The sequence below is a fragment of the Aplidium turbinatum genome, chromosome 7 (assembly GCF_918807975.1).
Source record: "Aplidium turbinatum chromosome 7, kaAplTurb1.1, whole genome shotgun sequence".
Taxonomy (NCBI): domain Eukaryota; kingdom Metazoa; phylum Chordata; class Ascidiacea; order Aplousobranchia; family Polyclinidae; genus Aplidium; species Aplidium turbinatum.
In genome coordinates, this window is record NC_137478.1 from 15,771,662 (window position 1) to 15,786,201 (window position 14,540).

The following is a 14,540-nucleotide window of genomic DNA, read 5'->3' on the forward strand; positions in this document are numbered from 1 at the left end:
TATGGTAACGGACAGACACAATATCAAACTTCCATAAATCTAGTGATTTAAATTGGAGGAAAGATAATTGTATAGGGTCAGAGATGGGCAAGATCACCAGTATTGGTGATCTTGAAGATCAAGATCAAGATCACCAAGAATAGGTGATCTTGAAGATCAAGATCAAGATCACCAAATTATGTGATCTTGAAGATCAAGATCAAGATCGTGATCTTGAAGATCAAGATCACTTTCAAGATCACTTTTTTTGTACTTGAAAAAAAATTAAGTTTTTGATCAATGATGTTGCAAAAAATAATCACTATAAGCAACCTGGGTAAAGGCATATAGTTGGTATTGCTAACTTTTACTTTTAACTACTCGATCACTGGCCTATTATTGTAATAAGTTAGTGACTGTTGCTATTAGGCCTATCAATTGCTGACGTAGTTTGCGTAGAACCGCAACGTCACACCCAAGGCGAGGTTAATTACAGTTGCACGGTACTGAAAAGTCGCAAAATTTGCAATTAGTTTTATACTTTTTATTTATAATAAATAAATATAAACTTTGAACTGCATCATTTTTTACCAAATTTTTGTCTGGTTCATGTGGGAATTTTTATTCGTGTTGCTAAGTAGTTTTAAGTTTCATTGCATTATGTCAATGTTTATTGTACTATTTACCCATCTGGCAACTTTGATAGTGTTGTCTGCTTTCAAAAACGTTCTGAGGTTTGCGGTCAGACAAACCACTCCATACCCAGACCTTAAACAAGTCTTGGTCTGGTTGATTTGCTGCAATAAACCACTTTACATGACCAAAGTCGGCTAGAGTCCAGATTTTTTAACACCGCCATTCTAAACTTTTTTAAAATTCACACATGGAACTTGTGAACAAAGTTAAATCATTTTTTATTATACGTCAACATAAAGTACACGGAAGTTGACTTTTTTTCAATTTTGAAATGGCAACGCTGACCAGATTAGATGGTGACTTTAAATCGTCTTTTGTTGGACACATATTATATTAACAATGGCTTAATGTTAGTAGTTGCCACTAACTACTTTGTACAGTACGAGTTCTAAAAAAATGCTTCTATCTAGTAGGTAAAGTTCAATTTTAAAGTGATCTTGATCTTATTGTTTTTCAAGATCAAGATCACACAAAAAAAAGTGATCTTAGATCAAGATCACCAAAAAAAAAGTGATCTTCAAGATCAAGATCACGCCCATCTCTGTATAGGGTTGGTATGTGCTACCAAATGTGAGATAGTCAATATATGTTAGAAGTTAAAAAAACATATAGTTGTTCGTAAAAAAAACTTTTTTGAGATTTTTTGGTAACGGACAGACATGTGTGGCTTACCAAACTTGCATACCTATTTTGTAAACTATGTATCAAACACAGAGCTAATTTTTTTTTATAATGTTTCATATATATATGACTTCACCAGATACATTGAAATTAGAAGAATAGAATAAAACAAAAGGCATTTACACCTTGTACCATTCTAAGTGAAATTTTAATGAAAATTTGCTTGTAAGCAAGTGGAGATTTCAGAAATTAAGAAAAAGTTTGTCTGTAATGATAAAAACAAAGTAAGGTTAAATATTTGCTGTAGAGACATTACCCTAACATTTGAACCTACTCAGACTTAACTGCGTTATAATTTTTTTTTTTCTTACTGTGTCACACAATTTTGAAATATGCCCATTTATGCTTAGAGATGATATTCAAACTCAACCGAGTTGATTTGAGCTAGGTAGGTAGAAGCTAGGTAGAAATCGTAGGCATTTTACATAATGCAGAATTATAGTGCAAACTGAAAACAATTTAATTTTTGAACACAACTTGATCATTTTCCTACAATTTTATCTCTACATCATAGCTTATTGATTGCAGGTGGGTACTTTTTCATGGGTGAGAAGAGGTGAAAGCATCATTTTGAACATAAATCAATGGTCAACAGTGTCAGCATTTCAATGTTTATGATCACTAAGCATAGTACCTACTTATTTTCACTGTTTTCATGATAAATCATTGTTGAATTTTCTCTGACCTACATTAAGGACATTATTTGCCAAAAATGACCAAAATGTTACATTTTAAAAACATAAAATTTATAGTGAAAGAGTTTGATACTCAAAGATTTTATTTTATGAAATGAAAGAATAAATGTATGTGTTTGTCTGGTATAAATTTCAGCATGACCATAAAATGCCCACGCAGTCATTTGGGGCTCTAAACATAGGGGTAAAAATGGGCCATTTCTGCCTGATAGGGTTTTCAGACCCCCATAAGATCTCTGTTAATGGCACTACAACTCCCAAATTCAAGTTGGCAGAAGAAAACTTTCCAAATATTACAAATAATTAGGTTTTAGAGAAATATTTTGATTGGTTTGGGTGGTAGAAGCATTTGAAAATTGAAAAAAACACTTATACGAGGCAACAAAACAGGATTTTGATGACCCACCTAACACTTATGCATCAAGAGATGTTGTTTGTTACTAATACTTGAATTGTGTAGTATATATAGTTTATGATGAACTAGCACAGCAATTTTTAGTCTTCTACCACAATTACAATAAAAGTTATGGGGCTCTGAAAATGGTTGAAATTGCTATTCGCTACCCCCCCAAGTCAAAAACTAGGGTAGTGCCAGAAATTCAAATGGTCGCCATGGGAAAACCGTTTGAGATATTGATCTAAAACTTAGGATTCTTTCGTTTGGTAGCCTAAGGCATAGTATGACAACTTTTCAGCAAAATCTGAGAGGTACCATAAATTATATAAGATATCTTCATATTGGCTGTTTTGATATGGAATGACCCTATGAGCTATTTTCAAGCCTTAAAGCAGCCGGCGGCCATGGCCGCTAAGTAGTGCTTGAATGACCGCCGGTGCTACCTCCTCAGTCGGCCAAGTTTGGCCGCCAGTTTCTTCTAGCCAATTATTTAATTTTGCAATAAAATGATCGTGGATTAACTGTTGAAAATACGTAGTATCAAAGAGTGACACAGAATTAGGTCAGCGCGTCATAATCACCACTGTTGTGCGGAACATTTGCTATTGTATATATAGAATATATCCAGCTGCGATCACCAGCGCTGTAAGTCTTGTTTGTAATTCCCGACCTTTATTTGAACGAAGTGTTAATCCATAGTGCTAATTTATATCGGTGGCAATATTGTCGTTTCTACGTCGATTCAATGTTGTTGGACAATGAATTGTTAAGAACTAGTTGAAAAAAGAGAACTAGGTTAGTTGAAATCCGAGGGGAAAACACGTGTCTTCATAGTTGAGAAATGTTTCCGCTATGGGCTAGTGACTTCACACTCTCAATGGTGATATCATAACGGTAAAAATGGTCAGGTTTTATGAAAGGCGGTATGCAGTTGAAATAATTTACTGAGCAGCAAATAGTTGAAACAATTTAGTGTCGTTAGGTGGTCCCGCAATACCGGATTACAATCCCGATAAAGCAGTTATTGCGTGGTACACCGATTCTATTGCAGGATGTCGCCCAGACTTCAACAACGCTAAGTGATCATTTTAGCATTGTTGTAAGTTTAATTCTATTTACTTGTGTTATCGTTATTTGTATTTTGGCCTCCAAGCATGCAGATTTGGCCGCTGAGAAGGAGCTCTTGGTAGGCCACGATGGCTGCCGGAGAAAAACTCGAGTTTTAAGGCCTGTATTTTCGTACGCGAAAAGCACATCACGGGCTATCTTAACCCCATGCTATTAATCGCTAATAACGAGAGCTATGAAAATCAGAGCCAAAATATTTTACAAGATAATAGCCATGTGTATTGTGCGTATGGAAATTAAATTTTTAATAACCAACTTTATTAAAATAAACTGTTTGAGATGAAAAACCGTCAGAAAGTCGGTTTTTATTCTAATTTCCCTAAAATAGCTTAAAAATTGAAATTTTTGAATCATAAAATAAAGCAATGCTAAACTAAACAAAAAATTACTTTTCTCATAAATATAAGCCATTTTTAGGCGTTTTTACATTTCAAAGTAATTGCACTAATGTTTATATTGCACTAACGTTAACATATATATAAGTAGCATTGCACGAAAATGTCTAGACACCTGAGACGAAATGGTTATTGTGAAGGGCGGGAAGGAAGAAAAATTACCAGTTTAGGTTTAGAAAATTCGCAAAAAATAAAAATTAAAGTGAAGAAATTTCACACTTCCAGCATATTTCCTTCTGTGAAATATTTCACTAGGGACCGTTCAAATATTATGTAACGCTGCCGAGGGGGAGGGGGGGTCTATGAAAAGCTTTACGTTAGCATCACATCGGGGGGGGGGGGTAACGAGTACGGTAGTTTATTTGTGCTCGCTGGTATTGTTGTTTGGATACTAAATTACGCTGAAATCATATCCAACAGCACCTATTCAGCACCAACAAAATTTCTATCAAGTATCAACTACCAACTACGGTAATGTAATTCCCGTAATTCCACACAGGTTCTAAGTCATTGGTTCCCAACCTTTTTGTTGTCACGGACTCCTTTAGACAAATTATTAATTCTGCGGACCCCTACCTAAATTTTGCCTGAAACTCAATTAACATACTATTGACTACTGTAATAATTATGCTACTCAACTACTGTACTGTGTCGTATTGCATTGCCGCTATGACTCCTGCGGCAAATATAAGATTAAACAGTTGCTCAAATAAGAAAATGAATGAATTGTTCAAGACATGTCAGCAGTATTTGAATATTAAGGTGACCTAAAGTGTCATGCAGTGGCCGAGTGGTTAGCGTGTTGGGCTCGCAGTCGAGAGCCTCATGTTCGACTCCAGTCCCCCCGCACTTGCTGTTGTTTCTATGGGCAAGAAACTTTACGATAATTGCCTCTACCCAGTGATCGATTTCAGGTTATGGGTAGAACCAAATTTAAGTCATAAGCAGAGTAAACAACCGGAAACAGACATTGCCGTCGGCTGCAGCGTGGGTCAGGTGTAGCCTACGTCGGAAGGCGTACACCGATGCATAGTGCTCAAGTCCGCTTTCCCACAACACAATGCAGGATAAAGATACGAAAAACAAACAAACTTTTTCAACGTAAGCAAATTTAATGAGGGGGCTGTTGTTGCCTTTCCTGGACTAAACTGTGGTTGAGTTTTTGACAATGCAACACGCATGTCATCTTCAACGTCCAGGCGATTTCGATGTTTAGTTTTTATTGTAACAATAGCTGAGAATCCTGCCTCGCAAAGGTAAGATGCTCGGTAGTAGATGTATTGTGGTAGATGTAGTTTAAGGTCAATGTACACACTGTAGGCAGCAGCATAGATTTATTTTAATGCATAGCCTACCCGTACAGTTTATTATTGCGGGCTTGAGCTTGACACATTTGCATGTAAAGACAGAAATGAAAGTAAAAAGATCGCTTTTCATTTTCATCAAGGTAATCAGGGACCCCCAAGGGGTCCGCGAACCCCAGTTTGGGAACCACTGTTCTAAGTGCTTAATACCTCGCATTTCGAAATTCCAATATATAGAAACATTTTTGAAGCATTGATTTGATGACCCCATTCGAAGATGCTTAGCTTTCCTTGCGGTTTCTTTTGCGCTTTTGTGATGTTTCTTTCAATATATACATAGCCTAACTAAACTATGAAAGGTTTGGATCGAAACATTTTGGACGGTGGGCTACTAAACGTTTTCAGTAGGTACATAACGTTTTAATTCCAAAAAAAGAATATAGCTAAAGTTTCATGTCTCAAACGTAAGCTTTAGGTGCATACAAACCAAGATATTTTATCAGCACGTGTTTTCACGTCATAATTTTGATATGAACTGGCAAAACGGGCTTTGTAATGGAAAAGCATCACGTGGGGGAGGGTTGACAAAAACGTTACGTTGGCGTCACATGGGGGAGGGGGGGTCAAAAATTCGGAAAACAGCATTACGTAATATTTGAACACTCCCCTACTAGAGTGGGGCGTCCTCATAAAGCCAAGTGTCGCTACAGATAAGGTTAAGGGGCTGTTCATAAAAGATGTCCACAATCAGAGAGGGGGTTGCAAATTGCACATTTTACTGTGACTAAGTGCAGAGTTTATTGCGGACATGTGGTGAGGGTTCATTTTTTGCACTTTTCTGAGGAAATTTTTATTGGACAGCTCCTAATCCTTCATCAGCACGTGTTTTCACGTCATAATTTTGATATGAACTGGCAAAACGGGCTTTGTAATGGAAAAGCATCACGTGGGGGAGGGTTGACAAAAACGTTACGTTGGCGTCACATGGGGGAGGGGGGGTCAAAAATTCGGAAAACAGCATTACGTAATATTTGAACACTCCCCTACTAGAGTGGGGCGTCCTCATAAAGCCAAGTGTCGCTACAGATAAGGTTAAGGGGCTGTTCATAAAAGATGTCCACAATCAGAGAGGGGGTTGCAAATTGCACATTTTACTGTGACTAAGTGCAGAGTTTATTGCGGACATGTGGTGAGGGTTCATTTTTTGCACTTTTCTGAGGAAATTTTTATTGGACAGCTCCTAATCCTTCATTTGCAATGGTTTTTCGTCAGATTTGGTTTTATCATGTCAAACAACAGTGGAAAATCGCCTTGAACAGAAAAATAGGTCTTAAATATGTATGGACACTTTCTGTTTTTTTTTTTTCGCTGAGACTTTTCGCTCATTTGTCCGAAATGACTTGAAAAAATTTGGTCATTTTTTATTTATTTCGGTCATTTTTTCTGATGAAAATATTTCCTTTCAAGTAGCTGATACAAACCAAAATTTGCACTTTCTGACTAAGTGACTAGCTACAACATTAAATTTCGCTGAGAAACGTTGTCATGTTTTATCTGAGATAAGTTAGAACAGACAAACGTTTCTTCAACGTTCATCAGCAAAACTCAACCTTGTAACACCCGGCCGCAGACATATTTTATTGCACACTAACATACATTTAAAAATAACGCAAAACAAAAATACAGTAGCCTACAACGGAAGGGAATAAAAACAAGTAAGAATGACCAAATAAAAAACATGTTACGCTCTAATGATTTTTTTCGGACATTTTGACCGAATTGACTATATATTTTTTTGGACATTTTGAAGGAATTGACTATATTTTTTTCAGACATTTTGCTAAAAAATCGGTCAATGACGGACAAATGACTGAAAAAAAAAACTAGGACAATTGAGAACATGAGTGTGAAACTTACAGCACTGCTGGGCCAAATACACAGAACCAGCTTGGTCCGCAAGCCACAACTGTGTTCCACATAGACGATGTAGTCTTCTTCTTCTTCTTGTATCTATGTAAAATAAATAAGTAGCCTCAAAGTAGGCGAAGTGCAGTAACATAGCTTGGCATCAGCAGTCAGCACTGTCACAACCAGCGGCGCAACTAGAAAAAATTAAAGGGGGTCGGCAACGAGAGAGAAAACTAACAATTATTTGTAGAAGTGGATAGATCACAGTTAGATTGTTAGAATATTAGCCTAGTGTAAATTGACAGCGCAATGATCCAATTCTGTGATGTGCGAAGCGACCTTTTTCGCTCTGTCTGCGCTTGCTACTCACTCTCAAAAAAAGTTTCCCGCGCTTTCAAAATTAGGCAGCAAATTGTTTGCTCTCCAGGCCCACATTTTAAAAAGTAGTCTACACAAGCTTAAGGGCCTTGGATACACGTCAAGTTTGACAAGATTGTAAAGAAAATTTAATTGCCATCTTTTTGATACCAAAATTATAAAATTAGTTAAAGAATGTGTGAAGTTGCGACCATACGAAGATTACAAATCAGACTAGCCTAAAGCCAGCTGCAGTTTCGTTTTGTGGGTTAATAAGGTTGCATCCTAAGTAGAGATGCCCAAAGTAGAATTTCGAACCCTTAAGATTCGAATCCATCCAGAATCGAATCTAAAAAACGCTTTTTTATTGAGTAATTGGATTCGGAAATAATACGGAGAAAGAAAAAAAAATTATAAAAAAAAGAAAAGAAAAATGTTTTGAAAAAATGCTCAGTCGTCCGCAAAACGCCAGTCACGTGCATCGTGCATGCCAATCCGTTTCTGCATGTGATTAACAGAGGTTCCTTACGTGTGTGTTGTTTTGAGAGAACAAAGGCAGAAGAAGAAAACGATTGAACTTGAGAATGACAACTTGTTAAAATGATGGCTTTGTAAAGCTTCTTTTTCATGCCGTTGTAAGCGTAAAGCTGAGCCGGTTTCCCGCACTGAAATTTTTACTATCCTGAACAGTTAGCAATTTTGTTTTTATGACATCATATTGCGTGAATAAATGACGGTCTGTTAATATTTTGTATTGCGGTTTATGCGACTTGAGCGTGAAACAACTTTGGTATGCATAAAACGTAGCTTGAACTGACACACGTTAAGTAGTAGGTTAGTCTTAGTCTAGTTAGTCGTCCGTCTTCTTGAAGTTACAAATCTTAAAGGGGGCTGTCATGCCGACTAGACGACCCCCTCTGGTTGCGCCCTGGACTCACCGAAACGGGCCATTCCGCACCCAGGGAAAGACTTCCGCACCCTTGGGCTTAAGAAGGTGGTATGTTAACCGTGGGCTTAATAGGTGAGGAGAAGACTGTCATCAGTACTTTGCAGTGGGCTAGAATGCAATTGTACTGGACATGGTGTAGGCCAAGTGTTTCATAAAATATCAACTGCATTACGAAATCAATTTTGTTTTTACAGTGCTGGCCTATTCAAAATAATATCATGGTCATAATGTCAAATTTGATCAAGAAAAAACAGCATAGGCACAAGTTAAATTGAATTTGCGGAAATAAGAATCTGATTAGAATGCTCCGAACAATGTGTGAAAAAACCTTGAAAAATAAAACTAGAAGCAAAAAAACAACACTGTAAGTGTTGCTCCCCTCCGCCAGTCTTAGGCCTCCTGATGTTTTTTTCTTGATCAAAGTTAAAGCTACAATCATGAAATAAAACTTACTACAATATTTTGAATAGGTCAAGAAAATGAAATATCTTCTTTATTTCAATTGCTTTATTTCAATCTCAATCACGTTTTCAGAGCCATTTCAGAGTCATTGCTTTATTCAAATAGAATCTATTTGATTATATATGAAGTTAATAGGCTTAACTGAAGATGATCTAGCTCTAGCTGATCAAAATCGATTTTTGCTGTCTATGACTTAACTGACTAGTGTGAAAATAAATTCGTTTGTATTTGAATAGGTTAACAAATTAATGGTGATTATTTTCCTAAGACAGTGGTTCCCAACCACCAGTTCATGGACCAGTACTGGTCTGTGGCTCAGTTGTTGTCGGTCCGCACAAAAAACTGTTAATTACCGTAGTGCATACACTTTTTTGCTCTGTTGGCACGCTTGAGCCCTCAAAATCTGTAATCAGGCGATTGTCTGGTGTTTTGTGTCTTGTCATTGTGTTTTACCACCCAGATCTACTTCATGCAGTCCTCGAAATTAGCGTCGGCACACGGCAATTGCCGTAGTAAATGCCGCTGCAAACGTCATAATGGTCATTCTGCTACGGCAATAAAAATGCCGTCGCAAAATGAGCATTTAATTCCGACAAAAATTGTTCAAAATTTCTTCCTGTGTTACTTACTCGCAGCGGGAGTTTATCAGCAGCAACATCGCACCAAGACCTCACCTCGGACTATTTTATTTGCTGTGAACACTCACGCAGTCTTCGAAATTACCATATTTTTACTTTGCAAAAACGTTGACGAGGCCAAACGGCAAAAGTTGAAATTGCCTCGGTAATTGCTGTGAACGTTTATTCTGAAAAATTGTACTAAAACATGTAAAACGAGAAGAGAAAAAAATAATCGAATAGTCTATCACGACCGCACTGTTTGATTTGTTGTGATGTATTAATACCAAAAGTAACGATAAAGCGATCAACACGATACGGTGTTACGGTGATTCACGTTATAACTCATTGGAGGGAAAAAGTAAGTTAATTTTGGATTAATTCAAAGTTCGAGTCAGCACAAATTGATTTAATTTTCCCGGCGAGTTACATTGTGCAACAACAATGCCAAATAAGAAATTTACATTTGTTTTACATTAATTCGACATCTAGCGACGTTAAATTATCATGAAATAACGTTAATTGCTCAATTTACGTATACAGTACACTAACATAATTTCGGCACAATTAGGATACTGTGAGCAACACAAAGTCTGTTGGATAAAGAACTAGTCAGAATCGGAATCATCGGAGGATGAGGTTGTCGCGTCGTCACTGAAATACTTGAAGACCCAAAACTGCCCGTACATGAACGCGCGATGCCATATGATCGCAAGCATTACTTTTCTTTACTGCCGAAGAACCATTTATCCAATTTTGTACCACTTTTATATTCGCAACAATACCGGTCAAAAATAAGCATTCGATGAAAGAATAACTTTTGCGTAACAATTAAGCCAACATTTACAAGGTTGCAAACTTTTTACATTTCACAAGAGCATTGTCAGCGCTTAAAATAGCTTGTGTGATGCTCTGGGCTACCGCCGTATGGCACACAATGAAGAAGCGCATAAAATTTCGTTTGATTATACTTTAAAGCAGGGGTTCTTAACCGGGGGTAAATTTCATCTACCGAGGGGGTAAATTTACTGAATCATAAATTAAAGCAAACTTCATTTTTTCAGTTATAAAAAACTAGTAGTGTTGCACTCGATTTTGATTCAAATTGTTCTCCTTCATCACATTGAAGTTCGGTGGCTCTCTGAGGGTCTTGCGTTGTCTCGAGTTTTCGAACTACATTGTGAAATCGAGATTTTATTTTCGAGATCGCAAATCTCGTTGAGTACGCACTTTGGCAACAGCAAATTTATTAGTGCATTGGCTTACTTGACAGACATTTTTTCAAGTTTGAACCAGCTCAATATGCAAATGCAAGGAAAAATTGTTACCATTATAGATGTCAGGGCTTTCAGACAAAATTAGATCTGCGGAGTAGAAGAGTTCAAAAAGGAATTTACGCAAATTTTCCAATATTTGATGATTGGAAAGTCAATAGAAGTCGCAACGAGATTTCTGACCTTGAAGTCGAAGTATGCCAGCACCTTGCCGCCTTAAAAAACAACTTTGACGGTTACTTCGAAGGTGAAAGTTTTAACAGTAGGCTATTGCTCTTTGGATAACTTATCCCTTCAAAGCCAAGTTAGAAAGTATTGCTGACGATGATATTTGCAAAGATGATATGATTGATCTTCAATGTTCAACAACGCTTTGTTCCAAATTCCTAGCATGCTATGGTGACTTTTCAAGTTTTGGTGTGGATTAGTCGAAGAGTATCCTTCGCTGACTAAGTGTGCATTTGAAGTTATTATACCTATTCCAACTACTTATCTGTGTGAAGTAGGGTTCTCTTCATTGTTATTAAAACTATTATTAAAACATTGACTATTAAAACATTACATCGGTCTCGCTTAGGTTTCAAAGACGACATGCGAGTAGCTCTTTCAATGATTGTTCCAAGTATCTCCAAAATTGTTTGTGGAAAGCAAGCACAAAAGTCTCACTGATTGACTGTTGAAATTAGGTGTCAGTTATTGATAAAAGAAAAACACTTACATTCTTGTGTGCTTTTATCATAGTTATTTAGGACATTTGAGTAGACATTATTTGCACAGGGCCCAGTCAAGAACAATCGTGTCTTTGGCAAATAAACAGTTTGTTTTTGATATTTGCCAAGATAAATCCAGAGAAAAAAGGATGTTTTGCATTTCTTCACATGGTTGACTGGACACGATGACATCACAAGGGGCCACCAAAACGGTGGGGGTAAATTTTACTTTTTTCATTCGGAAAGGGGTAAACGAGACAAAAAAAAGTTAAGAACCCCTGCTTTAAAGCATATAGCAATTGCCGCCGCAATCCAAGGTTTGTTGATTTGGCGACGGCAATGTTTTTGCCGTCGTAGATGGAAGCTAATTTCGAGGGCTGATCCAACGTATTAGAAGCCGAGTTAGGACACCAACAACCTTTAGACCTGTTTGATCACTTCTGTTGCATTGTTGCAATTCACCCAAGTTGCTACTAGGCCAGGTTCATTGTTACATCACAATGCACAGATTCCGTCTGTCAGACCAACACAGGACGTTGGCATCAACTCACAGCCATCAGTTAGCATACCGTACTTGAGTGTTGAAATTTAGCAAAATGAGTACCAAACGAACAAACGTCATTAGAAAGCTTCCTTGTAAAGGGAAAAAAGTCCATTGCAGAGTCAGAAAAAGAGTGAATAAAGAAATAACAGTTAACCTCTCAAGTACATGTAGCTCCACACAAAGTGAAATTTACATGACTTTTGACTCTTTTTTTATTTGTTTAAAAATAATGTCTAAAAAGACATTTTAACACTTTTATGTTTGTTTAATAATAATGTATAAAAAGACATCATTAAAAGATAACTACGGACAGCAGCCAGTGTTTCGATCTTCCGATCTCTTCAGCGCAGTAAAATGAAAGTGAAAAGTTGTCTTGAGAAGATGGTTTCTGAGAGTGATGTAATAAGCCAATGAGAATTGATTTAATTTTTAATTTAATTTTAAGATTGAATTCAGACTCCAGCGAAACATAATTTTTAATGCCAATGAAAAGATGTTACTTTTTTGAAAAAAGTTGTGCTAAGCAATGACTGGAATTTGTTAAAAATAAAAACTTCAGAAAAAGACAGAAATTTATCACTAGGCTAAGACATAACAATCATCTGAGATGGATCTAAAATGCAAGAAATTAGATACTAGCGGCACATATTAAGTATTAAGATTCAAAAAATGAAGGGGTGTACCAGCAAACATCTATACATAGGATTGGCCCATGATACAAAAAAAGGATCCACAGAGGATACAAACTGATGTGCAATGTGCATAAATCAACAAGTGAACAACGAAATAACAGTTAACCTCTCAAGTACATGTAGCTCCACACAAAGTGAAATTTATATGACTTTTAACTCTTTTTTTATTTGTTTAAAAATAATGTCTAAAAAGACATTTTAACTCTTTTATGTTTGCTTAAAAATAATGTCTAAAAAGACATTACTAAAAGATAACTACGGACAGCAGCCAGTGTTTCTTTTGTGTAGTAAAATGAAAGTGAAAAATTGTCTTGAGAAGATGGTTTCTGAGAGTGATGTAATAAGCCAATGAGAATTCATTTAATTTTTGATTTCAGACTCCAGCGAAACGTAATTTTACTGCCCATCAGAAGATGTAACTTTTTTCAGAAAAGTTGTGCTAAGCAAATTAATTAAATCAATTCTTATCAATTAATTTATTCCAAAGTAAACGTGCAATTGAAAGATTCAATGTTGTATCCACGAATTTCCCCAACTGTGCATTTACGCATTACGGATCTTTCCGATTCCGCGAAAATCCTTGCTTTCAATCATGATCTTTGTCGCTATGTGCAAAGTTGATGGAGTTTTCGGCTGAAATTAATTTTTTGTAAGGTAGCGCAAGTAGCTAGAAGTGGATTACCACCAAAAAATATATATTCAGAATTAAATAGGCTAGTGGGTGATGAAAAACAGTTTGTGTTTCGGAAAAAAAAAATTGTGGTTAGGGGAATCACCATATGACGTAAAAAATGAATGAGAGATAAACCAAATTCTATTTAGCATTCAAATTATTCAACAAGTTTAGTATTCGATATTCTAACTTTCCCATCCCTATTCACAACTACCTACCTCTTTTAGTTTCTCCAACCAAGGTGATTTGACTCAAATGTTGTCTATGTGCTTTTGCAGAAATGCTGTTTATAGCAAAATTGTTAATTAAAGGTTGTGAAGAGCTTTGCAACCCAAACTCCAATAATCTTGAAGTGTCAGTAATATAATTTGATCGTGACACATAGATATATTGTGTTTTTTTTAGCCAAAGTTTTGGATAGCACATACTACCAAACTTTTCAGAAATGAAATTGTCACAATGTGGTGTGAAGTACAACAGAATCCCCTTTTGGGGAAAACACACCCAATCATAAATGGCATGGTCAAAATTAAACAAACATTTTGCAACTTTTGAAAATTTGTATGACTTGTTTTCATTGTAGTTTGTTACAAGAAAGTATGTTACTTGGTTGGCAGCAATTGATACATTAGCTGGTTTGCAATGATACAATGGGTTGTAAAAATCTTGATTAGGAACTAAAGCTTGATGGTATAAAAAGACATGTATATATTTCAGACTGGGCAGGATAGTAGAAGCAGACTTCCATCGAATCATTTCATCAATAGGAATAGTGCAGATCAACAACAAAAACTAAAGTCACATTTTTAACAATTAATTTCTCATTAGAAAGTCTTATAAACAGTCTAGAGATTGAAAAGAGAAAAATAATTACAAAGACAATTTCCAGTTGGTGTACAAGTACGGTACAACAAAGTTGCCAGACTGAAATTTGCAAAAAAGCAAAACTCACCAAAAAAATAGGCCAATTTGAGGCCAAACAGGTAGAAAAAAGGCCAAAAATAAGCCAAACTCAAACAAGATAAAATAAGCATTGTCAAGACTCAGAGAGAGTGCAGACTCGACGGCCTCCTACACTT

General features: G+C 36.3%; 1 protein-coding gene across 3 annotated transcripts in view; it reads right to left on the reverse strand.

Annotated features, from left to right (window-relative positions):
* LOC145774195 (uncharacterized) overlaps positions 1-14,298 on the reverse strand; it is a 73,160-nt gene extending 58,862 nt beyond the window's left edge. The window contains exons 1-2 of one of the 3 annotated variants that reach the window (XM_082585368.1): positions 13,680-14,298; positions 7,193-7,285 (exon numbers count right to left, since the gene is read on the reverse strand). In XM_082585368.1, coding sequence (XP_082441494.1) covers positions 7,193-7,285; positions 13,680-14,217 — 631 coding nt within the window. In that variant the 5' untranslated portion in view covers positions 14,218-14,298. Of the gene's footprint in view, positions 1-7,192; positions 7,286-13,675 lie in introns of all 3 variants that reach the window. The other 2 variants (XM_082585369.1, XM_082585370.1) reach the window with 2 other exon arrangements.
* Between the last annotated feature and the right edge of the window lie 242 nt (positions 14,299-14,540).